Source organism: Symphalangus syndactylus, chromosome 21 (genome assembly GCF_028878055.3).
Source record: "Symphalangus syndactylus isolate Jambi chromosome 21, NHGRI_mSymSyn1-v2.1_pri, whole genome shotgun sequence".
Classification (NCBI taxonomy): Eukaryota; Metazoa; Chordata; class Mammalia; order Primates; family Hylobatidae; genus Symphalangus; species Symphalangus syndactylus.
The window spans coordinates 53,528,352-53,554,127 of NC_072443.2; the positions used below are offsets into that span (position 1 = coordinate 53,528,352).

The following is a 25,776-nucleotide window of genomic DNA, read 5'->3' on the forward strand; positions in this document are numbered from 1 at the left end:
GGTGGGGTGCTGCTGAGCTGGTTTCTGATAGTGACTTTACCTGAGTCTGTGAAACTGAGACCTCCTTAGGGCCTTAAGAAATGTAGATTCTTGAACCAGGAGAGTATAATATGTAGTGCTCACTGTAGGCTAGACTGAGTGCTAAGTATTATGCATGACTTACCTCAGTCTTCCCAACAACCCATTTACAGATGCAGATATGAGTGAGTGGTGAAGTTAAGCTTGCTTAGGATTGCACTGCTGGGTTTTCAGCCTAGGTCTGTCTGACTGCAAAACCCAAGCTGCCCTAGATTGTGTTGTATGTGGACACCCATGTTTCTAACGAATGGGGGTGTTTCATCCCTAGTAAGTGCCTCCTGTGGACTTTTAAGATGAAAAACTTCTGCCTAACTCTTCAGGAAGCCTAGCGTAGTTGTAAAAATACTTCAGAAAGCACTTCTGGTTTTAGCTCAGACACGTAGAGTTTGAAAGTTATCCTATCCTTACCACAAGAAAAAGCTGGGCAAACTTAAAATCACTGGCCTTTCTTGGTCCCATTAGAGAGCTGAGTGTGCAGGTCACACTGCCATCCCAAAATCTGGAGAGAGGTGAGTCCAGAGAGTAGTGAGCAAGATCTAATTGCCTGGAGCAGAAGCCACGGGAGCCATAGCTAGTAGGAAAACTTAAATGGTAATTTTGATGAACTGCTGGAGGTTGAGTGTGGACTAGCATGGGAGTGAGCAACTCCCTCTCACCCTCAACGCTTTCCTGGGTTTTACCTTACTTGGTTCTATTGGTGAAGAGCTGAGAAAGACCCTCTGGTTACTCTGGCAGGGGAAAGAGAGAATCATCTTTGTAATTAGAGCCTTCTCCATAATAAAGCTTATTCCCCAGAGGAAAGCACTTTTTCACAGAGCCTTATCCCATCTGGAGGAGGGCTGGGTCATGTAAGGGGGTACAAAGGGGAATTAAAAAACACTTGTGGGCCAGTGCGGTGGCTCACGCCTGTAATTCTAGCACTTTGGGAGGCTGAGGTGGGCAGATTGCTTGAGCCCAGGAGTTCAAGACCAGTCTGGGCAATATGGCAAAACCTCATCTTTACAAAAAATACAAAAATTAACCAGGCATTGTGGTACATGCCATAGTCCAAGCTACTCGGGGCTGAGGTGGGAGAATTGCTTGAGCCTGGGAAGTAGAGGCTGCAGTGAGCTGTGATTGCACCACTGTACTGCACTCTAGCCTGGGTGATAGAGCAAGACACTGCCTCAAAAAAAAAAAAAAAAAAAAAAAAGGAACACTTGTGTAGGTCAGAGCCCAAGGACACAAGCCCACTAAAATGCTGAGATTTAATCATAAGATTATAGAATGCATCACCTCCCCCATGTTTTTCCACCACATCAACAGGACTCCAGGATAGTAACAGTGAATTATAGCTGGAAGAGCTGCAAGACACGGACTCTCAGGAGGAATATCGAGGGAAGCCCAAAGGTAAGAGGAGATAAACACAAAGACACTAGAGGAACTGGAAGCCTCTGACACCTACAGCTATGGCAAACATTAAACACAGCTCTCAACTCTGAGCCAGATTAACATAAGTTCTCATTCTAGAGGCTTATTTACCCCAGTTCCTATGGCCCAATAGAGTGGATATTCTACCTTCAACAAAAAAATTATAAGCATGCTAAAAGGCAAGGAAAAAAACCCAACAATCAGATGAAACAAAGCAAACATCAGAATCACACTCAGATATTGGAATTATCAGACAAGAAATTTAAAATGTGGTCTGTTAAGGGGTCTAATGGTAAAAGTAAACAACATACAAGAACAGATGGGTAATGTAAACAGATAAGAAAACTAAGAATCATGCCAGGTGCAGTGATTCACACCCGTAAGCCTAGCAGTTTGGGAGGCTGAGGCAGGCAGATCACTTGAGGTCAGGAGTTTGAGACTAGCCAGGTCAACAAGGTGAAACCCCCTCTCTACTAAAAATACAAAAATTAGACTGGGCACAGTGGCTCATGCCTGTAATCATGGCACTTTGGGAGGCCAAGGCAGGTGGATCACGAGGTCAGGAGTTCAAGACCAGCCTGGCCAACATGGGGAAACGCTGTCTCTACTAAAAATACAAAAATTAGCTGGGTGTGGTGGTGGGCACCTGTAATCTCAGCTTCTTGGGAGGCTGAGGCAGGATAATCATTTGAACCTGGGAGGCAGAGGTTGCAGTGAGCCAAGATAGTGCCATTGCACTCCAGCCTGGGTGACAGAGCGAGACTTCGTCTCAAAAAAAAAAAAAAAAAAAATTAGCCAGGCATGGTGGTGTTCACCTGTAGTCCCAGCTAAGTGGCAGAGGTGGGAGAATTGCATGAGCCCAGGAGGTGGAGGTTGCAGTGAGCAAAGATTGCATCAGTGCATTCCAGGCTGGGCGACAGAGTGAGACTTTGTCTCAAAACAAAGACCCTAAGAATCAAAAGGAAGTGCCAGAAGTTAAAACCTTAAATGAAAAATTCCTTAATGGGCTTATCAGTAGACTGTCCACAGCCAAAGATTCAATGAATTTGAAGATAGGTCAACAGAAACTTCCCCACTAAAATGCAAAGAGAACCTCCATCCCCCCGCCAGAACATTCAAGAACTATGAGGCAATTTCAGAAGACATAAAATGCATTTAACTTGAATACTAGAAAGGGAAAAGAGTGAAGAAGAAATACCTGAAGTAATAAATGGCTAAGAACTTTACAAAATTAATGACAGACATGAAATCACAGATCCAGGAGGCTCAGAGAACTCCAAGCAGGACAAATACAAAACATCTACAGCTCTGCATTACCTTATTCTAACCCCGTAAACCAAACACAAAGAGAAAATTGTGAAAGAAGCTAAAGGAAAAAGCCATCATACCTATAAACACAATTGCAGCTAATTACTTCTTAGAAACCATGCAACCAAAAAAAGAGTGGAGTGAAGTATTTAAAGTGTTGAAAGAAAACACCAGGGCCGGGCGCGGTGGCTGACACCTGTAATCCCAGCACTTTGGGAAGCTGAGACAGGCGGATCATCTGAGGTCAGGAGTTTGAGACCAGCCTGACCAACATGGAGAAACCCCGTCTCTACTGACAATACAAAATTAGCTGGGTGTAGTGGCACATGCCTGTAATTCCAGCTACTCGGGAGGCTGAGGCAGGAGAATTGCTTGAACCTGGGAGGCGGAGGTTGCGGTGAGCCAAGATAGCACCATTGCACTCCAGAAGAGAGGGAGGGAAAGGAAAAACACTAACCTAGAATTCTAAATCTGGCAAAATTACTCTTCAAAAGAGAAGGAGAAATAACTTTCAGATCAAGAGTACTTCAGAAATGCATCTTTTTTTTTTTTTTTTTTTTGAGACGGAGTCTTGCTCTGTCGCCCAGGCTGGAGTGCAGTGGCGCGATCTCGGCTCACTGCAACCTCCGCTTCCCTGGTTCAAGCGATCCTCCCACCTCAGTCTTCTGAGTAGCTGGGACCACAGGCGCTGCTACCACACCAGGATAATTTTTGTATTTTCAGTAGAAACGGGGTTTCCCCATGTTGGGCAGGCTAGTCTCGAATTTCTGACCTCAAGCGATCCTCCCGCCTCGGCCTCCCCAAAGGCTGGGTTTACAGGCGGGAGCCACAGCGCCTGGCCCTAGAAATGCATCTCACCCATAGTTTGTTTACGAAAAAATTGAGGTCCTGAGTTAAGTGGCTGAATTTAGGAAGGAATTGATCCCACACTGTCTTTTTTTCTTTTGCTAAGAAGTTTAAGTCAATGTCAGAAAGTGCAGTTTGAACTCTTCATGATAAAACTGGAGATGTTCAGGGAGAAAAATGGACTTTAGGTTCAATAGACGTTATCAGCTGACTTGGTATCCAAACTCAGCTTTCCTGATTATTTCTTATTGCAATGTCTGACTTTTAGCCTTGTAAAAATATTTTCCCGTGGGTGGATGGGGAAATGACTAATTTACAGGACGCGACAACCTAAACCTTCCAAGGGGAAGGCCTCCTAAAGCGAAGATGCACACACCGGTTCTCGCCGCGCCGGGTGGAAGGCCGCCTACAAGTCCCAGGGTGCTCCGCGGCGTGCGCTGCCCGCCGGGAAGCGTCTCCTGTGCGTCTGCGCGGGAAGTGGAACCTGGCTCTGGGGGAGAAGCGGCGTGAGATCCGCGCGGGTTCTAGCTAGTTCTTTCTCGTCGCTGCTCGGCTCGCGGCCTGTGGGGTCGGCCCCGCCACCGTCGCCGCCATGCCCATGAAGGGCCGCTTCCCCATCCGCCGCACCCTGCAATATCTGAGCCAGGGGAACGTGGTGTTCAAGGACTCCGTGAAGGTCATGACAGTGAATTACAACACGCACGGGGAGCTGGGCGAGGGCGCCAGGTCAGTCGCAGCCCCGGCAGCCTGGCGAGCCGTAACCTGCTAGTCGTGCCAGCCTGCTGGTAACGTGAGCTCCCGAGTCGCTCTGGGCGGCCGCTCAGCCCCGGGGCGGGCCCCCCAGGTCGGCGCTGTTACCCCCATTTTACAGAGGTCCCAGACTGAGGCGGACGGCGGGGCCCCCGCCGGGCCGGCTGCAGTCGTGACGAGGTTTGGGGGGCGGAGGACAAGAACCCCACTCCTGGATCTCCTTCCTCCGGCGCGGTGGGCGAGGCTGACCCGAGGGAGGCCACCAGTTCCCTTGGCTCCTGTGGCCAGCAAGGCAAGCGCTGGGGAGGGGCAGTCGCAGATCCTCTCGGGGTGACGGGGGTGACACCCCAGGACGAATCTGAGGATAAAATGAGAGAAATAACAGCGGCGAACACTGATCATGTCTCGCATAGTTCTGAATGCTTCTCGCGCTTTCTCTCTTCTGATGCCTACAGAAGCCCCAGCTTATCCCCACTCTAAGGCTGGGGAACCGCACAGAGAGGTTAAGTAACTTGCGGCTCCACGAGACACCATGCCAGCCAGTGAGCGGTGAGCCGGGCAGTGTGGCCGGGAGTAAGTGAAAACGCTTCCTTCGGGACTCAAGGTTTGGAAGGAAGTGATTACTTATGTCAGCTGTGCAGCAGCAGACCCTACCCCCACTAGAGGGAACTATAGGGGACGCCTAGGATGTCTTTCAGCTTGGAACAGAGTAGGGACTCATTGAATGGCAGTTGGCAAGTGAAAGGTTTGGATTGATCCTGAGGCAGCCCTAAGCAGTGCCTTAGGCTCTGCAGGTATGAAGTCTACATTTATTGAGTACACTCTGAGTGCTAGGCTGTGTGCTGTGTGCTGGGAGTTCAGCAGTGATGGAAGAGGCAGCCTTAGCCTGCAGAAACTGGGACTGGGTGTATGCTAGATCAAAATGAGGCGTGGGGGCGGGGAGCAACTTCTTGTGGGGCATGGTCCCCTTGGTGACGGACCTTCACTGCATGGCCCTTAAAGAGAACCGGAAGCCACTTCCTAGCCATTTGCTCTGCGCAGGTGAATCTGAGAACTTGGACCTGATTGCCTGGAATCAGCTGGCTTGATGGCTTCCTGGAAGACTTGGTCTTAGTCTTAGGGTGTATGGGCACCCAGATACTCCTTCATAACCTACTGCACAACTGTGCACACCTTTGTCCCACGGCACCTGCCAGGCAGATAATGGGAAGGGGTGGGGGGTCTCGGTGCGGCCCGCAGCGAGCTGGAGAGCACGTGCCCTATCCAGAGGGCCCTTCACTGTTTGGCATTGCGGGCTCCGTGGAGAATTTCTGATTTGTCAAGAAGCTGAAATCCAGATTTTTATGTAAATCTCTGGCGTTTAAATGGCCAGCCAATCAAAATAAGCCTGTGAGCCTCTTACTCACATTCTCAGATATTTTAATGTCCTCTAGGTAAATGAGATACAAACAGCCATTCACTGTTTCTTTGTTCCTGGTGGTAGGGGCTGGCCTGTGCCACCTGTGCCCTCTGTGATCTTGTACCCGTGCGTTGGAGTCTGTCTGCCTTGCTCTGGCTAGCCGCACTCCTCCCCCAGTCCCCAGCCCTTGTTTGTTCATGTGCCCTCAGCACTTCAGCTGCCCCACTGGGACCTATCTCCATCCCAAGTGCCTGTGACCGGTCCAGCTAGTCTTTGGGTACCTGCTGGGGGCAGTGGGAAGGTGCCTTATTTAGTATCTGAGGGCCACGTCCTTACTCACCTCTGCCAGGTGTTCTACCCTAAACAAGTGGCCCCCAAGCCTCAGGGTGAATTTGATGGTGACAGAACAGTGTGATCGAAGGCCAGACTAATCAGCCCAGTTAGACCTGGGGCAGTTTACTTAACTTCTGACCTTAGTTTCCTTAAACTGTAAAACCCCACCTTCTGGGGTTGGAGAGTCAGGTGCCTAGCAAAGTGTCTGGCATATACAGCAGGTGCTCAACTCAAGGTTCCTGCCATTATTAACTTTCGTCCTGTGTTTCAGCAAGAACCATTTTAAGATCTCTGTTGCATTTCTGTCCTAGTAGTTTAAAGTATGGGAACGTCTCACCTGGCTATGTCCTGGTTTATTTGTAAAAAGTTCTGTGACACTGGGATACTCTGCAGTGGGGTGGGAACTGATCAGAGGCCTCCTGTGCCCTGGAAGGTAAATTCAGCCTTTGAGCTCCCAGGCCTGTGTGCTGTGGGGATCTCCAAGGCCTCCATTCCTCCCCTAGAGGCAGCAGTTTTCAAGGCTTAACTATTTACTTATTTATTTATTTATTTATTCATTTATTTATTCAGATGGAGTCTTGCTCTTGTCACCCAGGCTAGAGTGCAGTGGCGTGATCTCGGCTCACTGCAAGTTCCGCCTCCTGGGTTCACGCCATTCTTCTGCCTTAGTGTCCTGAGTAGCTGGGACTACAGGTGCCCGCCACCACGCCAGCTAATTTTTTGTATTTTTAGTAGAGACAGCATTTCACCGTGTTAGCCAGGATAGTCTCGATCTCCTGACTTTGTGATCTGCCCGCCTCGGCCTCCCAAAGTGCTGGGATTACAGGCATGAGCCACTGCACCCAGCGGCTTAACTATTTAATTTGAGTCTTATACCCATATAGTTAAATAACATCCTCAGAGAGCCGCTTTTTTTTTTTTTTTTTTTTGAGATAGGACCTTGCTCTGTCGCCTAGACTGGAATGTGGTGCAATCACAGATCTGGCTCACTGCAACCTCAAACTCCGGGGCTTAAGCGATCCTCCTGCCTAAGCCTCCCAAGTAGCTGGGACCACTGGCATGTACCACTATGCCCAGCTCATTTTTTATTTTTTTATAGAGACAGGGTCTCCCTATATTGCCCAGGCTGGTCTCAAACTCCTGAGCTCAAGCAGTCTTCCTGCCTGGGCTTCCCAAAATGCTGGGATTACAGGTGTGAGCCACTGCACCTGGCTGAGAGCTACTTGTTGATTTTTAGCTTTAGGTGTTATCTGTGGACTTGTCACTATGGAATGTCTCTCACCATCATTGCTACTTCTCACCCCCAAAACCTCCATACTCTTCCACCCACTCCTCCCAGTATCATTATTCCAAATTTTGTATAGGACGATATTCAGCGTTCAGATTAATATTACTTTGTAACTGCTATAGAGCCAAATAGAATACTGTAATTATGCTTTTTTTTTTTTTTTTGGCAAGGCCTTTTGTTTTCTCTGGAGTATAAATCTGTTTAAATCTTCTAAGTTTAAAGGTGTTCCTCCACTCCTAAATTGTAAAACTGTTCCCCCATGTGTAAATACATTGGTCTCATTATTTTAAAATTGTGGTATAACCTAGATACGGTGCACACCTGTAAGTATACAGCTCCATGAACTACCACTCATGTTTACACCTTGTCTTCACGACACAAATCACGATGTAGTACCTTTCATGATTTCATTTTCAGTGGTGCTTTGGCATTGGTGTTAGGTTAGCTTGCAGTGCAGGTTGGGATACAGATTTCTTTCTCCTCAAATGCCTGCCCAGGGGTCCCCACGCCATTCAGGGAATCTTCTAAGAGGATCCCTGCGAGTTTTTTCTCAGCCTTTTTGGGTCCTCAGAGAATCTGATGAAAATGCTGGACTTTCTCCCTAAAAAAATACCCATGCATAAAATTTTAGGCTAAAAACTCTGTTTCATAGGCTTCATTTCTTCCCTTTTGCAGGAAATTTGTATTTTTCAACATACCTCAGATTCAATACAAAAACCCTTGGGTGCAGATCATGATGTTTAAGAACATGACGCCGTCACCCTTCCTGCGATTCTACTTAGGTGAGTGGGGCCCTTGCCATGGTCCAGGGGCTGTCCCAGACATGCCTGGAGAGACTGCATCCTTCCTGCGGGAGCGTCAGGATGAGCTGCAGCGCGCGCTGTCATGGTGTGTCTGTGACTCCTGCACCTTTGGCTTCCCCATACCGAGGCACTCAAAGTCCCTTGTCACACCAGGCTGTGATGCCTTTGCTCAAGATTGTTCCTGGCCTGGAATCCCCTTTCTACCTGCGTTTGCTTATTTAACTGAAAAAAAAAAAAAAAAAAAAAAAAAAAAAAAAAAAAAATTCCTCAGGGCTCAGTATGGGCACCACTTCTAGGAAGCCTTCCCTGCATCCTAGAGTGACCTCCCACATGCCCCCAGAACCCCTCTGTCTCAGTTCTGTGTGTGTCCTCTGAGGACTGCATGCACTTATACGATGCTGTTCATGTTTGGACCAGGCGCTAAGTGATGTTTATTTCATTAAGTTTGGCTCCATGCTGGAAAACGAGGAGGGCAGCTGTTCTGGCCCAGCTCTCAGACACTTTGATCCTGAGCAAGTAACAGACCCATTTTAAAGTTTGTCACCTGAAGGCAAAATGTCTGCCTTACATGGCTATGAGAATCAAATGAAGTGTAGGTTGGGAAATGCTTCAGGAAACAAAATGACCATGTTTTTTCATTCATTCCACCAATATGTAACATATGTTCCCTAGGACCAGGTGCTGGTCCGGAGGCTGGGATGTCAGGAAGCCACACAAAGATTTCTGCTGCCCTGGTGGAGATTATATCCAGCAGAGGGAGACAGAATGAACAAGAAATTTTAACAAAAGATTAGGGCCAAGCGCAGTGGCTTGCACCTGCAATTCCAGCACTTTGGGAGGCCGAGGAGGGTGTGTCACGAGGTCAGGAGATCGAGACCATCCTGGCTAACATGGTGAAACCCTGTCTCTACTAAAAATACAAAAAATTAGCTGGGTGTGGTGGCAGGTGCCTGTAGTCCCAGCTACTTGGGAGGCTGAGGCAGGAGAATGGCGTGAACCTGGGAGGCGGAGCTTGCAGTGAGCTGAGATCGTGCCACTGCACTCCAGCCGGGGTGGCAGAGCAAGACTCCGTCTCAAAAAAAAAAAGATGAGTGCTGTGGGCCTGGTGGCGCAGTGGCTCACCCCTGTAATCCCAGTACTTTGGGAGGCTGAAGTGGGTGGATCTCTTGAGCGCAGGAGTTCGAGACCAACATGGGCAACATGGTGAAACCCTGTCTCTACAAAAAAATATTTAGCCGGTGTGGTGGCATATGCCTGTGGTTCCAGCTACTTGGGGGGCTGAGGCAGGAGGATTGCTTGAGCCTGGGAGGCAGAGGTTGCAGTGAGCCAAGATCGCACCACTGCACGCCAGCCTGGGCAACAGAGTGAGACCCTGTCTAGTAAAAAAAAATAGATGGCCGGGCACGGTGGCTCATGCTTGTAATCCCAGCATTTTGGGAGGCCGAGGCGGGCGGATCACGAGGTCAGGAGATCGAGACCACGGTGAAACCCTGTCTCTACTAAAAAAATACAAAAAATTAGCCGGGCATGGTGGCGGGCGCCTGTAGTCCCAGCTACTCGGAGAGGCTGAGGCAGGAGAATGGCGTGAACCCGGGAGGCGGAGCTTGCAGTGAGCTGAGATTGCGCCACTGCACTCCAGCCTGGGTGACAGAGCGAGACTCCGTCTCAAAAAAAAGAAAAGATTAGTACTGTGAGAAACAGGACAACAGGCAAGGTTGGAAGGGTGGCCCTGTGGCAGTTTGTGCATGTGAGCTTTGCTTGTGTTTTTAAAACCAACTTTATTGAGGTGTAATTTACTTCAGTGTGCTGGTAATGGCACACCCAAGTAGCACGTGCAGCTGGATGGGTACTGGCCGTTGCTATATACCTGTACACTTATGTACATGCCCCAAGATGCAGAATGCCCCAGCACTGCAGGAAGTTCCTTAGTGCCACTTTCTGGTTAATTTCCCTTCCACCAGAGGCAACCCGTTATCCCTTCTTTCACTATAGATGCATTTTGTTTTAGAATGTCATGTAACTAGAATCTCACGGTATGTGTTCCCTTGAGCCTGGTGTCTTTTACTCATGTTTTGAGATTCACCCAGGTTACATGTTTCGTGGTTTTTCCTGTTTCTGGCTGGGTGGTATTCCATTCTGTGAATGTACCGCAGTGTGTCCACTCGCCTGTTGATGACCCTTTAGATTTTTGTAAGATGCCGAGAGAGTTAGAAATATGAGATTTATGAGAGAGAAGACCTTGAAAGAAACCAGGAGAGTGAGGAAGCCGGGCAGGGAAAATTGCCAGAACTACAGGTGAGGACGACACAGCTCTGGGAGCGTTGGCCAGCACAACAGGACATTCTAGCCTTGTGTTGGGTTGTGAAGGCCAGACCCCAGGCCCCGAACAGGGAGAGCACGGGCTACCCAAGTGCTGCGCAAATCCCAGCAGTACTCTACAGGGCTGTCAGCTCAGCGGCAACTCCTGGGAGGTCCTTGCTTGAAGGGAGGTTTGAGTGGCGGGCCTCCTGGCTGCCAAGAAGAAAGTTACAGTAAACGTGCATGTAGGCTGCGCAGGTCTCTGTCTGTGGACAGAGGCATTCAGGCCTCCTGGGGGTATACCTGAGTGCAACTCCCAGGTCACAGAGCAGCTATGTATTTAAGGTTCTCAGGCACCGCCTTTCCAAAGCGATTGTGCCGTGTTGCACTCTAGTCACAGGGTGGAGTTCCAGCAGCTGCCCGTCCTCGCTCATGCTGGTATTGTTGTATTAATGTCCCAGGACTGCCGTAACAATTGACCACAAACTTGGTGGCTTCACACAAATGTAGTATCTTGCAGATCTGTGGGTTAGAAGTCCAGCATGGGCTGGAACCAGTGTCAGCAGAGCCTTCCATCTGGAGGCTTGAGGTGAACCCACGTTCTTGCGTTTCCTAGACTCTAGGGCCTGTCCACATTCTTTGGCTTGTGGCCTCGTTCTTCCATCTTCAAAGCCAGCAACCTTGCATATGCGGCTGTCCCTCCATCCTTCCACCTCCCTCTGACCACAGCCCGGTCAGGTGCTGCAGTTGTAAGGACCCATGGGGTTAACCTGGGCCCACTGGATGATCCAGGATCCTCTCCCCAACTCAAGGCCCTTAACTCGAATCACATCTGCAGAGTCCCTTTTGCTGTGTAAGGTTCTGGGGGTTAGGACATGGACATCTCTGGGGACCATTATTCTGCCCACCAAATTGTCTTTTAAATTTTAGCCATTCCATTGGGTGTATATCTCATTGGAGTTTTAATATGCATTTCCCCCAAGTATCTTTTCCTGTGCTTATTGGCCACTCAGATATTTATTTTGTAAACAGTCTGTTTGAATGTTTTTGTTTTTTTTTTTAATTGAGACAGAGTCTCGCTCTGTTGCCCAGGCTGGAGTGCAGTGGCGCGATCTTGGCTCACTGCAAGCTCTGCCTCCCGGGTTCACGCCATTCTCCTGCCTCAGCCTCCCGAGTAGCTGGGACTACAGGTGCCCGCCACACCACGCCTGGCTAATTTTTTGTATTTTTAGTAGAGACGGGGTTTCACGATGTTAGCCAGGATGGTCTTGATCTCCTGGCCTCGTGATCCGTCCGCCTTGGCCTCCCAAAGTGCTGGGATTACAGGCATGAGCCACTGCGCCCAGCCTGAATCTTTTTTTCCATTAAAAAAAAAAACAGGCTGCTTTCTTGTCAAGTTCTTTATGTGTTCTGGGTGCATTTCCTTTGTTGGAGATAATGTCTTGTGACTGTTTTCTCTGTTTGTGGCCTGCTTTTCATTTTCTTAGTGGTGTCTTTTGAAGAGCAGAAATTTCAATTTTGATGAATTCAGTTTATCATTAAAAAAAAATTTTTTTTTTTTTAAATCAAAAAAAACAGTGAGACGGAGTCTCACTGTTGCCAAGGTTGAGTGCAGGTGCATTCTATCCTAAATTCACTTATTTCCAGTAGTTTTTATTTTCTAGATTGCTTAGGATTTTCTACATGCACTGTAATAATGTCATCTGCAAATAAAGACAGTTATATTTCTTTTCCAATCTTTTTTATTTTGTCTGAACTCACTGGCTAAAGTGGCAGTAATATTTTGCATTTCTACTAGCAACGTATGAAAGTTCCAGTTACTCTGCATCCTCACTAGCACTTGGTATTGTCTGTGCTTTTAAAATTTTAGCCATTTGCATATTTTGTTATGGTTTTAATTTGCATTTTCCTAGTGACTCATTGAGATCTCATCATTTCGTATGCTTATTATTAGCCCTTCAAAAAAATTTAAAATGTTTATTCAGTGATGTGGTTTGGATCTGTGTCCCCACCCAAATCTCATGTTGTTATAATTCCCAATATTGAGGCAGGGTGTGATGGGCCTGCTCCAGTCACCGTGGGGGCAGTTTCTCATGAATGGTTTAGCACCATCCCCTTTGGTACTGTGGTTGTGATAGTGAGTTCTCTTGAGATCTGGCTGTTTAAAAGTTGTGGCACCTCCCCGTTGTCTTTCTTGCTCCTGCTTCCACCATGTGAGACTCCTCGCTCCCCCTTTGCCTTCTGCCATGATTGGAAGCTTCCTGAGGCCTCCCCAGAAGCAGAAGCTGCTGTGCTTCCTGCACACCCTGCAGAACCATGAGCCAATTAAGCCTCTTTTCTCTATAAATTACTCAGTCTCAGGTATGTCTTTATAGCAACGTGAGAGAATGAACTAATACATTCAGATGTTTTGCCCATTTTATTAGTTGGATTGTCTTATTGAGTTGTGAGTTTTTTATATATTCTGGATATAAGTCCTTTATCAGATATATGCATCATAAATATTTTCTCCCAGACTGTGGGTTATGGTGTCTCCTGTGTTGTAAAAGTTTTTAATTTTGATTTTTCAATTTATAGTTTTTTTTCTTTTATGGATTATGTTTTTAAATGTCATCTCCAAAATATATTTGCCTAGGTAAGGTCGTGACAATTTTCTCCTGTGCTCTCTTCTAGAAGTTTTATAAAAGTTTGAGCGCTTACATTTAGGTCTCAAATCCATTTTGAGTTTTAATTTTTTTTTTGAGGTTGAGTCTCGCCCTGTCGCCCAGGCTGGAGCGCAGTGGCACGATCTCAGCTCACTGCAACCTCTGCCTCCAGGGTTCAAGCTATTCTCCTGCCTCAGCCTCCTGGAGTTTTAATTTTTAAAATTTTAATGTTGTGGGTAAAAGTCTAAATTCACTTATTATTAGCATATAGATAGCCAGTTGTCCCAGCGCCATTTGTTGAAAAGATTATCTTTCTTCATTGAATTATCTTGGTATCTTTGCTGAAAAGCAGTTGACCTTACAAATAAGCGTTTATTTCTGGACTCAGTTTTGTTCCATTACAGTGTATGTCTATTCTTTTTTTTTCTTTTTTTTTTTTTTTTTTCAAGACAAAGTCTCACACTGTCACCCAGGCTGGAGTGCAGTGGTGCAATCTCTGCTCACTGCAACCTCTGCCTCCTGGGTTCAAGCAGTTCTCCTGCCTCCCAGCTAATTTTTTGTATTTTTACTAGAGATGGGGTTTCACTATGTTGGCCAGGCTGGTCTTGAACTCCTGACCTCATGATCCACCTGCCTCAGCCTCCCAAAGTGCTGGAATTACAGGTTTGAGCCACTGCGCCCAGCCATATTCTTATACTAGTACCACACTGTCTTGATTATAGTAATTTCAATTTATTGTAAATTTGAAATTGGAAAGTAAACGTTCTCCCATTTTCTCGTTTTTCAGAATTGTTTTGGCTCTTTTGGGTCCTTTGCATTTCCATATGAATTTCAGGCTTAACTTCAGGTGTTACAGAAACACTGCTTGGGATTTTGATAGGGATTTAATGAATCTGTAGATCAGTTTGGGGAGAATTGCCATCTCAAGAATATTGAGTCTTTCTATCCATGAACGTGGAATGTCTTTCTATTAAAATGGCATTTTTTTTACAAATCTAAAGTTTGTGCTTGCTCAGGTCTAAAGAAAAATGGAAAAAGGAAGGGTAGTATTACGGATTATGTAAACAAATATATCTATTATTAAAATGTTTCTGCCACTAAAAGCAAGTCCCAAATTACAACTTTTTGAGGCTGAGTGTGCTGTGAGTTCTGTTTCTCTTCTGCCCTGTGCTTTCCGTTTCCAGATTCTGGGGAGCAGGTCCTGGTGGATGTGGAGACCAAGAGCAATAAGGAGATCATGGAGCACATCAGAAAAATCTTGGGGAAGAATGAGTGAGTTGTTTGGTTTGACCTGGAAGGAGCAAACTTCTCAGCCCAGAGAATTTGAGGAAGAAAGGGGTGTGTGGGAAGGGTGTTGAGAGGTAAGATTCTCTGACAGTGAACCCCAGACACTAACAAGAGCTGGGGCTGTAGAATCAGTTCTTTCTGATGTTGCTCTTTACCAAATCATTAAACCTCTATAAGCTTTATCTCCCTAGGCTGTACAGTGTGAGAAGTACCTCTCTCCCTCTTGCGGGGGACGGGAAGCTGAAATGCAGCTGACTTGTGGCCCTGTGCAGCTGCTAACCCTTCTCTCCTGGGAATCTCAGCTTGGAGCTAGCAGACATCTAGCCCCAGGGCTCCTGGTGACAGGTCTTTCTTTCCATGAATGAGAGGAGACAGAAAGGGAGGGAAGCCGAAAAAGTCTGTCTTTGAGAAACCACACAGAGGCCTTTTCAGGCTCCTTTATCTTGTGATTGTTTGTCAGAGCTGTGAGCCCCACCTGCGGCAGCAGATAGGCTGACCACACTGTGTAGGCTTGCTCCTGTGTGGTCTGAGGGGACAACAGCAGGCCTTCTTTCAGCCCTCTCCTCAGGGGCCAGCAGGGAGAAAGCGATAGGCATTGACAGTGAGGATCAGGTTAGAAGGCAGGAGATCCAGGTGTCCCTGGTGGATGGTGGGGTTGTCTCGGCTGAGAAACTGCCCTGTGCCTGCCACTCAGAGTTGCCAAATGCTTGGTTGCCGTCTGTGCTCTTTGGCAGGGAAATCCTCAGGGAAGAGGAGGAGAAAAAGCAGCTGTCTCACCCAGCCAACTTTGGCCCTCGAAAGTACTGCCTGCGGGAGTGCATCTGTGAAGTGGAAGGGCAGGTGCCCTGCCCCAGCCTGGTGCCATTACCCAAGGAGATGAGGGGGAAGTACAAAGCCGCTCTGAAAGCCAGTGCCCAGGACTAAGGCCCATGGTCACTGTGGGCTGGGGTGATGGTGTCTGACCAGTGGGGAGATTGGAGTGGGATTACTTTGGCCCAGGGAAGCCCCTGGTTCTGTCCCTGGAGACTCTGGAAATCCTTTTGCATTAAAAGGACTTTATACACCTGTGTAAAAGGATGTGCGAGAGGAGGGTCTGAAGCTGAGCTGCTAAATGAATATCCCTGCTCTGCTGGTCAATAAAACGCCTCCTAATAGCAGCTTGGTGTGTATCTGGTCCTAGTGAAGAGGAGGGCCTGTGTAGTAGAAAGGCTTTGGGCCTGGGAGGTTAAGGCCACAGCCTGTTGACACCTGTTTTGGTCCTGCGACCCTTTGCTGGTCTCCGCTGGCTTTGAATCTTCCTCTGGCCCCTACTCTGGAGAACATAAGGGCTGCTGTGTTTGAGTCTGGCTAGCACCGTCTGTGGTTGGCAGTGTGGACACTCCTCCATTCAGTTCCTTGGGGTATTTTTCAGAAATCCAAAGGCAACCCTTTGTGCAGTGCTCACTTTTTTAAGTATAGTTGATTACCCTTGCCTGCTGGGGGGCCTAGCTATGGGCCAGAGATGGAGGAGCCGCAGTGGCTGACAGGCCAGCCTCACTCAGGCACATACCTGCTGACCAGTCAGCCACTGCCAACCCGTGGCCCAGCCACTGTGTGCATTAGCAGGGAGGTTTGTAGGCCATGGAGGAAAAGAGGAGACACCACCTGGTGGAGACGTTGGGGCCCTGCTGGGGGGATGGTGTCTATAGCTGGCCACCTGGCTCTGCTGGCTCCCTCAGGCCCTGCTTACCAAGCTCTGGAGGAGGGATTGCTGCATTACTGAGCACCTTCCTTGTTCTTTCCTCATAGGACAGTGATGTTACTGTCACTTTAGTTATGCTAAAGTGGAGGTTTCAGCCTCCAGAAGACAGCAGAGCCCTCTAGGTTCACCTTAAGAATAGGTTTAGCTAGGCTGGGTGTGGTGGCTCATGCCTGTAATCCCAGCCCTTTGGGAGGCTGATGTGGGCAGATAGTTGAGCCCAGGAGTTCGAGACCAGCCTGGGCAACATGGCAAGACCTTGTCTCTACAAAAAATACAAAAATTAGATGGGTGTGGTGTTTCGCGTCTGTAGTCCCAGCTATTTGGGAAGCTGAGGTGCGAGGATCTCTTGAGCCTGGGAGGTCAAGGCTGCAGTGAATCATGATCGTGTGCTACTGCACTCCAGCCTGGGCCACAGGGCAAGACTGTTTCAAGAAAAAAAAAATTTAAAATAAGTTTAATTATAAAGTGAAGGACCGGGTGGACCATGGACCCCTAGAAACTCGGCCAAGGAGACTTGACTTTATCTGATACAGGAAGACAGTGGTTAAAAGAATTAAAAAAGGACAGTGGTGCTTGACCCAGCAGGACTGAAGTTTTCATTCCTCTACCTGTGCTGGGGCCTTGGTCAAGTCTTAAAGCTTTCCAGGTCTGTAACTGGTTTTGTCTGTAAAATGGGGAAAAGGTTACCTTTTCTGCCACATGAAGTAGCTGGCTGGTGAAATGATGTCATACTACAATGTGTTTCATTATCTGTTGGAGATTATCCATTACATTGAGCAGTTTTGGATCTTTTACATTTGATGCTCAAGTTTGATTCTGTACCAGATCTGGGTTCGGGTTGATGGCTTGTCGGGGGTGGGAGGGGAAGGTGGGCAGAGACTGATGTATAGTGGACAGGTGTTCCTTGAGTGACAGACTTACAAAGGGAGCGTTTAATTGAAATCTAGCATCTTGTCTCTCTGCGATCAGCATTTTGGCTGGGTGGAAAAAGCTCTCCTCCACAGAGAGCCCTCCCATGTCTGTTGGTTTCAGTTCCCCACCCAACTGACTGAAGTCTTGACCTTGATACCACCTGCCTGGGCGTTCTACTTGGCTGCAAGGGCTCTTCAGAAAGCACCTAGTTCCTTTTGGCTTTCATCTGCAGTGTAGATCTCCATAGCTAGTGACACAGAAAGCCTTATGAGAGTATTCCTTCCCTCTAGGGCCCAAAGAGGCTGCTAACCCAGCAGGAATGTCTTGAACCAAAAGGAGTGGTGACCCTTCTCTGGACAGAATAAATGTCTAGTCCCTAATGGGACAGAAAACTAGGGTTTGAGTTCAGGCTTGACACAGGAGTGATGGGCAGTAACGTGGACAGCCCAGACCCTGAAGGGACATGTGTGGAGACAGCAGCATTCCTATGGTGCAGTTACTGCTTGTGTGGCCAGCTTCACAGACAGCAGATAATTTGTGGAAATAAACGTTATTTTCTTTTTTTGTTCCCTGTAGGCTACTTGATCTTGGATAGTTTCTCTTTAAACCTTTGTCTTTCCCTATTTTGTTTAGTAGTGATGAAAGATGGGTTTGAAATATACAGAAATGGGAGAAAATTAGAGAAAATGTGAGGATTTTATAATAACATGTTCTTAATTTTATTTGCACAAGCAGTGTTCACAGCCTTATTCTTCTGAAGTGACCACTTTTCTTCTCTTTGAGGCACTACCTGGCAGCACCATCTAAACCTGAATCTGCTGTGGTCCCAGTTACTCAGGAGGCTGAGGCAGGAGGATCGCCTGAGCCCAGGAGGTTGAGGCTGCAGTGAGCCATGACTGTACCACTGCACTCCAGCCTGGGTGATGGAGTGAGGCCCTATCTGGCTGCCAGTGAGTTCTGTCATGCATCAGACTTTGGACCTCAGAATTTTTACCTGGAACATGAGAGGTCAGATGACATAATGAATATGTTCTAACTTCTGAAACTTTTGGAGCTTATTTTTGCCCTTGATAGCACGTATCCTTAGATAGGCCTGTCTGTAATGGCATCTGAATGGTCCAGCAGCCTAACTGTGCTCTGCTCCAGAAACATCTGTGTGGCTTCCCTACCTCCACACCAAGGAGCTGCCCTGCTGGGTTGATGTAAAGACTGTCCTGCCAGGGTTTCCCACTAAAGGTATTAACAAGCCCAGTGGACCACAGAGGGCCCAATCCCTCTTGGACGCTAAGGCTAAGGTACGAGCCAGAGAGCCATAGAGACAGGACCACCAGGATGCTTCATTTCCACAACACAGGAGAGCGCTGCATTGTCTGGGGGCTAGGCATTACTACTATCATGAAGAAAAATGAAGAGCAGGATGCACGTTAGTCTTTAATTCACTTTTAATAGTATAAACCTCATTTAGGTAGTAGTATTAAGCCACAACAATAATGCCACATTGAAACAGCATTTAATAAAATGCATAAAGCTAATTCATGCACTGTAATACTCTATATACAAACACAACAATGCAAATTCTTCTTCAAGACTGAAGACATTGATTAGATATAAAATTCAGTTTAAAAAGAACATGCTATTTTTTAAATGCCATCACATAAACAAAGTGATTTCACAGGGAGAAGAAAGCTGTATAAAGCTGCAGCTTTCAACAGGTTTTAAACCTGGCATTAAAATGTAATGGCAAAACCAATATTTTCTATATTGTGAAGGGCAAAGATTACAGAAACGGTCCCAAGAAAATCTAACACCCAAGTTTTCCTTTGATAGATGCCTTTAAAAGGGCTGGTAATGCAGTTACATTCTAACAGAGAAGTCCAAACTACAGGTAAAAACTACGGCTTGTACTGTGAAAAATGTGCAGCTTTTCAGTTATAAAACTAGTTGAACACTGGTTTACAAGATAATCCGTAGAACAGAGACTGTAGAAAAATATTCCAGCACTTGAGTTGTGTGTGGCAGCAGCATTTGAGTCCATGAATGCTATGGTCATGAAAATAATTGATTATACTTTCCTAAAGAAAAGCCATTTTTTAATGCAAAGTCTACTACTTCCAAATGTTATTCCAAACATTAAATTTTAACAGTCTATCAATCAATAAATGTTGAACATTTTTTTCTATTTTGCATGTATAAACATCAAGACACCAAAATTATTTATAGCTGGGCATTAAAAATATCTGACATTTTTCTCCCCTCAAAGATACTTTTCTTAAGCTCACCAATTTATTTGTAGACTGCTGTTAAGCTAAATAGCCCCAAAGGAAACTTTTTATTTCAATTCATTTAGAGACTGTCAAGTTTCCAATTGCATTTTAACTAGAAAGCCACTTTCAATAGCGTGATTGTCACGACAGGCTATGACGGGGAAAGGTCGCACAATCTTGTGGGATGAGGCCAGTGAAATAGAAGCTTTCTCTACATCAAAAACAGGGAAGCTGAAGGCTAAATGACCCACTGTCTCACAAAAGGCACTGAGTACTATGGTCTCATAAAGTGTTTTTAAAACATTTTGATAACTTATTTTAAAAAGAAAAAGAGTAACCTGTGGATTATGTGAGTTTTTGCAGCAATCCAGTGATTCCTTCCAACAGGCCCCTGCTTCCCAGGTCTATGTATGGGCAACTACTGCTGGGCCAGGCCCTGGCTCTCAAGGGCCGAGTCTCAGTTTAAGGCCAGATTAAGGGGGAAAATTCATCTGAATAGACCTGGACAAGGAAAATTTGGTATCTGTAGCTTTTAAGGGCACACATATCCATATTAAAATGCAATTCTTATCTGAAAATTTAAAATCATAATTTATAGAAAGGAGTTAAAGTCATTTACATGCTTACAGTTAGAGAAGTAACTTGAGATCTGTAGCTTATATGCCGCAAAAGTTAGCCATCAACATCCATGCTTAGTTTTAAAGAATAATACTTGGTAGGTTGTTTATTTTTAACTGGCGATAGAAAGATGGGAATTACTATTTGTTCAGTCATAGGACAGTGCCCCACATCTTGCTGACTGAGCACAACGCAAGCCTGGAAAATTGCTACCATCTTTGGGAGTCAGGCCTCACTGACAGACCCTTCTGAATCTCTGACCGTGGCGCCTGTCTCTGGGCTACTCAACAGAGCTGAATAGCTGGGAATGCTGATGGCTCAACCCAACTGCCAAGTTCCTTCCCAGGTAGGGCCATGAATAGGTGCATGAAAAGGTTAAAAATTCCCACTTAGTTTTGGATATTAAAATAAACTGTCTTCCAGCTTCCTGGCTCTTGTCTGAACCTAGAGAATATAGGGAAATGTCACCCTGCCAGAACCTCTTCTGCCTGGAATTCTTCCTTCTGCAGAGTGGAGATTCTGACTTCATGGCCCTTCCCAGGCAGGCTCACCCAAAGGAAAATGGAGTGAAGAAAATCACCAGCAAATCTTCCCTGCCAAGGGACCTTGCAACACCCACATCAGTTTACATTAGCAACTTTATGAAAAACTCTCTTTAAAACATAAGGAAAGTTTGGATACATGTCTGTATACATAATATACATCTATGTACACATACACACACTATATACACTGTACATAGAGGATATAAACACATGTACATTCATTCAGTCTTACAGCCTAGAAACCTGTACACGCACAATGCTGCTGAAGGGACCCAGGGCCGGACATGCGAAGTGCACGCTGGTGGGAGGCACACAATGAGAAGGTCCAGACCCTGTGTACAAAAGACCCAAACCAACCCTGTCTTGATGAGGGGTTGGCTTTAAAAACTTACATCAAAGTTAAGACATTGTCAAAGAGCCTCATAACCGAGAGAATGGAAGCTGGATAAAGGAAGCACGTGGGGCATCTGCTCTGCTGGCTCAGGCATTCCCAGGGCCCAATGGGCACCGCCCTCCCTGGCAGAAAAGTGGCTGTCAGATGATGAGACTTTCCATGACCTGGACTAAGAGAGGAGTTAAAATGTTACCTATGACCCCATTGCACATAAAGTCATTTACATTGGAAAGTGGGCAACAAACTTCTGGACTCCAATGAGATCAGGTCCCAGAACATGGATGTACAGATGTGGCATGAACTGCTGATTGCAGCCAGGGGCTGGAAGCCCTGCAGAGGGCGGGCTGTGAGCAAGAGTGCTCTGCAGGAAATGTCCTCAAAGGACTATGAAAGTAAAAGCACTAGAAAGAGCTAGAGTCCTTAGAATTTTTTGCTCCTTGCCGTAACTATCCCCCCAAACACGACAGCTAAGTATGTGTGTAGCGTGGATATTGCCTTGAGATTAATTAGGGAGCCTAACGCATCCACTGTTAACACCATGGCTGGTGTCCTAACTGCCTCAGAAGAGTCCACATTCAACACTGACAATGACAAGCTAAAAATCAGTCCCTCTTGAGGGCAATTACACATCTTAGAAGTGACTACACCTGAAATTAAATATAAAGCCCAGAACAGCAAAAGAACCTCAAACCACAGCCTTATGGCAAGGGTTAGACAATAAATAATGTAACCCCTCAGGACACACAGAAATGTCAAATTAGGAGAGTATGGTAGGTAACATACTTCCTTAAAAACACCTTCCAGGAATAACTTGAAAAGTATTACTTGCTCAACTAATTTGGTCTTTCAAAAAATCTCTACCTGTCCTGTTTTATGCTAATGTGTAATGATCTCCACCATTTTCAACATCTATCTGTCTTAACCCAACATTATCTGAGATACTTCTAGAAAAGAGCCCACTTAACTGATGACAGCATGTGTCTGTCCCACCTCTCTGAGCCAGCTGCCTCTCCTCACTGAGGGAGGAGCGGCCAGGCCAGTATAAGAGGGAGCATGAACGTGGCTCCATGGAGTTCAGTAGCCACAGGACAAGTCTCACTTCATGAAACCCAGAGTTTCACAAACTGCTAACAAGGGCTACAAGCCCTGTGAAAGTTGGAGCCCAAATATTTGGTTTGCATCTCTTTAAGTAATTCTTGACTTTGGCTGACTTTCCTTAACCAACCTGACAGGAGATGAAATGGACCTGCAGTCAAAGGCTTCAAATGAGTTCAAGCAGCAAGAATTCAGGTTATGTGGACATGATCCTTAAAGAAAAAGCCACTTCAAAGTAAGGCCAAGAGGATCTCAGAAACCAACCAAGAGATGTTCAAAGCCCAAAACAGTCCCTGGAATCAGCCATCACCCAGCAAGGGGACTTAAAGAGCAGGACCAGGTTAGAATCAGCACCTTTCCAAGCAAAATCACATTTTCTGCAAGGTTGTTTCAATAGAGCCCCAACACTTCCTTATCCAACCTGAGTCTAAGCGGCCTACTGGCTGCCACTGAATGACCTGGGAATGAGAGGAGGGGCTGGTGGAGACCTTTTCCCCAACACCATGAACTGGGATCTGAAAGCTGTCATGCTTGTATTCCCAGGAACTGCAACATGGCCCTCATGGTCACTCTCAATCAAAACGACAGAAGGCAGGCAACAATCTGTGTTAGAGGCACAGCTGAGCTTCAGGATGCCTGCTACTAAAATCCTCACAAGCAGAAATGAAACAAACCTGCCCTAATTCCATTGTCTCAGCTGGTTTTTTTGTCTTAATTTTGAAACTGAGAACACATCAGGGTTAGAAAAGTAAAAATTACTTTAAGCTGGCAAAATTAAATCCTTTCCATCATTTTATAATGGCCACCCCCACTACTCTCCAAAATTTGCTGCCAAGGCAAGAATTATAAAATGATATAATTAAATCCAAACAAGAATTTAGAAGTTGGAGACACTGTTCCCACCTACCCTACTAACAATGACTTGCATAAAGTGCTGCTAACCCTTCAGGATCAAGCATCCTGTTCTGCCTTAAGCCTGCAGCAGCTTCCGTTCTGTCCAGTGTGGCACCACAGGGGCGTCTGTAGCTGGCCAGACTGCTCCCTGTGGAGCACATGTGTGGCACCAACCTGAGCCGGATCAGAGCACCTGTGAGGCAGGGGAGTGTCCAGGGATCTTTTTGGATATCATTGGATTAACAAATCAAGAGAAGCAAATTTAACCCAACAGGGTGTATTTTCTTAATCTGGACTATTTAAAAAGCAAAAGACAAAGCAATTGACCTGGTCTTCCACATGCCACTATTCTCAAACAGGAAAAGCTTGCTATATATTCACATCCGTGGGAATTTATGGGTGTTTGAAGTTAGACATAACTTCCTTTTAAGCACATACTCTGTTCTTGCTGTAAACTCTGGTTGCTACAATTTATGAGGAGAAAGACTATCACCCTGGAAATTGAGGGTTGTTTTTAAGGAGCAAGCAGCCTGCATTTAAAATGCTCTGGGATGGTCGGCTAGCACACACCTGGGGGAACCAAAGTGCACAGTGTGCTGGTAACATTAACAGACTTGCCAACAGAGATGCTGAGTCTACACACATTTTTAAAATATCTGGTATTTAAGGTCAACAGGAAGAAATTGTCCTGAAACCTTCCATTCAGCTTTACCAGGCCCTGACCACTCTGGCCAAGCGGCAGCAGGCTCCTGCTCAGCCCCAATCCAGCCTCAGTTCTTTCTGATGGAGCTGCAGAAACACAAGCCCTTTTCAAGGGGGCATTTGGAGTGGAAAGCCCTGGGAAGGTAACCCTCACACTCCAAGGCCACACTCCTCCATCTGGACAAACACGCAAGCACCCCCAATTGTATTGGAAGTACTGTCAAGAGCTCAAAATGCCCACCTTGTGCTTTTTGGTCACAAGGCTCCACCTGCCACGAGCGGTGGATGTGACTTGGGGATGTTTTCACTTGGAGGAACTGTACATCTCATTTGGCAGTTAATGTCTGACTAGTTGCCATCCAATTCAGATAACCAGTCATCAGAGGAGAACCCCAGGTTCTACAGGAGTCTGCAGATGCCCATCAGAAACCAGGACCAAGTAGTCAGGGAAGCTGACAAGTGTCTGCTCTATGGCTAGAAGCTTCTGAACTGGGTCACCACCGACTGTGCTACCACACTCCCACTTACTGCATGATGCAAATGAGCCACGTTTCCATTCACAGAATTCAGTTCAACTCCACATGTGCACACAATTAGGAATGATGCCTTCTTTTCTTAAACATAAATGATTGTCTCCTGTACCCTAGTGAGTTTTCACAGAAATCATTAGCATTTCGGCAAAAGACATATACAGTTTTCCAACTGCCCTGCCCACAGGCAAGATGTTGCTAACATTACACATTGATAAGTGCTTAGAAAGTGCTAATATTATTACCCTGGTAATTAGTATCTATAATTCCAAGGACTTTTTATATATATATATATATACACACATCCTATTCTCTTAGGTTCTTTCAGTTTTCTTTAATACTAGTCTCTGACATTATAAAACCTTTTTTTTGTTTTTTGCCCTTTGAGAATTTCTAAATACAAATTGAGTTAAACGATTGTTCCAAAATCTGCTGCTTCATCAAAAGGCATTAAAACATTTCTTATGTCAGGAAAGGATCCTACTAGTCTTTTAATTGCTATTGTCTGGGATTAACAGATAAGGAGAAACCAGACAGGAAATGGCTAACATATAGAAATATTTGCACATACCAAAATACCACTACTTTTCTTTTCTTTGTATGTGAACGGTCCCAGGAGGATTCTGTTGCTCCTTGGCAGGTGTGTGGTGTGCGCTATAGACTGGCTCCGGTGATCTGGCCATTATACTCTGCTGTCTCCATCTTGAGGATGTAGGGGATTATGCTGTCTATTGAAACATTGCCAATGAGACCAGTAAAAAAAAGTTCTTCTGTTATGTTGGAGCTCATCAACCTGAGTGCCGGCAGGCGAACGAGGATCCTGGCCAATCTATAAAAGGGAGTGTCATTAGAAAAGGAGACTGTTTGATGCCCTTCAACCACAGCTCAGCAAAGGCTCCTGAGCAAAGGCTCAGCAAAGGCTGTCTCTATTGCACAGAATCAAACCAAACGGATCCACCATCCACCCACCTCTCTTCTGATTTCAACAGTTCCTCTTAACAGAAATTTATCATGAGAAAAAACCAAATGAGTACAAAATGTATGTACAGATATGTTCCCTTCACTCTTGTTTATTCCAACTCTCCTCTCCCCTACCAAAAAGAGAAAACCTGGAAATTCATCAACAGAGGACAGGTTAAAATAAAATAGGAGTCTTCATATGATGAACTGCTAGAGACTCATTTAAAAAACGATAATACAAATCTGTATTTACTGATGAGGAAAGACATCCATGACATATTGCTCAATAAAAATTTAAAAGGAGATTATAAAACAGCAAGTATAGATGTGTATATAAAGTATTGGGAAAATGTTCACCACAATGCTAACAGTTGGGCTCTGGGTATTGGGATTTGAGGTGATTTTTTCTTATTTTTTGTACTGCTCTAATTTCCAGTGCTCATTTAGCATTATAAATAAAGCAGTAAAATAGCTTTCATTTTGAAGAAACTTGGGGTGGAGGGTGCACCACGACGCTGCCCTGGAGGGCCACTGAACACTGTGTATCTCAAGTGTCCCACGTGACGAGGCCATTCCCCAGCCAGGACTGGATCCCAGGTGAGCAGGTGGAGCATGTGCCAGGACTCTACTGCAGTGCCGTGTGTGACAGCCCAAACCGGAAACACCCTATCTTTTC

The 25,776-nt window shown here is 46.0% G+C and overlaps 2 protein-coding genes across 19 annotated transcripts in view; one reads left to right on the forward strand and one right to left on the reverse strand.

The window, feature by feature from the left end:
* Positions 1–4,012: 4,012 nt before the first annotated feature.
* Positions 4,013–25,573, forward strand: MRPS25 (mitochondrial ribosomal protein S25). Of its 4 annotated transcripts, XR_010118522.1 has the most exons (6): positions 4,102–4,368; positions 8,088–8,194; positions 14,343–14,430; positions 17,882–18,106; positions 20,133–20,326; positions 24,781–25,573. XR_010118522.1 is itself a non-coding variant. In XM_055260354.2 (4 exons), the coding sequence occupies exons 1-4, from the start codon at positions 4,235–4,237 to the stop codon at positions 15,367–15,369; spliced, it is 519 nt and encodes a 172-aa protein (XP_055116329.1). In that variant the 5' UTR covers positions 4,013–4,234; the 3' UTR covers positions 15,370–15,602. The 4 variants fall into 4 exon arrangements, 2 of the variants coding, with proteins under 2 accessions (XP_055116329.1, XP_063486347.1); XR_010118520.1 differs by lacking the exon at positions 20,133–20,326 and having other exon boundaries at positions 17,882–18,175; positions 22,152–25,573; XM_055260354.2 differs by lacking the exons at positions 17,882–18,106; positions 20,133–20,326; positions 24,781–25,573 and adding an exon at positions 15,180–15,602 and having other exon boundaries at positions 4,013–4,368.
* The window catches only part of NR2C2 (nuclear receptor subfamily 2 group C member 2), a 103,373-nt gene continuing 96,119 nt past the window's right edge, over positions 18,523–25,776 (reverse strand). For all 15 annotated transcript variants that reach the window (XM_063630270.1, XM_055260338.2, XM_055260337.2 and 12 more), the window contains one exon: positions 18,523–24,969. In XM_063630270.1, coding sequence (XP_063486340.1) covers positions 24,795–24,969 — 175 coding nt within the window. In that variant the 3' untranslated portion in view covers positions 18,523–24,794. The remainder of the gene's footprint in view (positions 24,970–25,776) is intronic.

Coding starts and splice junctions, on each gene's coding strand:
- MRPS25 (XM_055260354.2), top strand. CDS start 4,235: ATGCCCATGAAGGGCCGCTTCCCCATCCGCCGCACCCTGCAATATCTG. Junction 4,369..8,087: donor GAGCTGGGCGAGGGCGCCAG/GTCAGTCGCAGC, acceptor TCCCTTTTGCAG/GAAATTTGTATTTTTCAACA. Junction 8,195..14,342: donor CTTCCTGCGATTCTACTTAG/GTGAGTGGGGCC, acceptor TTCCGTTTCCAG/ATTCTGGGGAGCAGGTCCTG.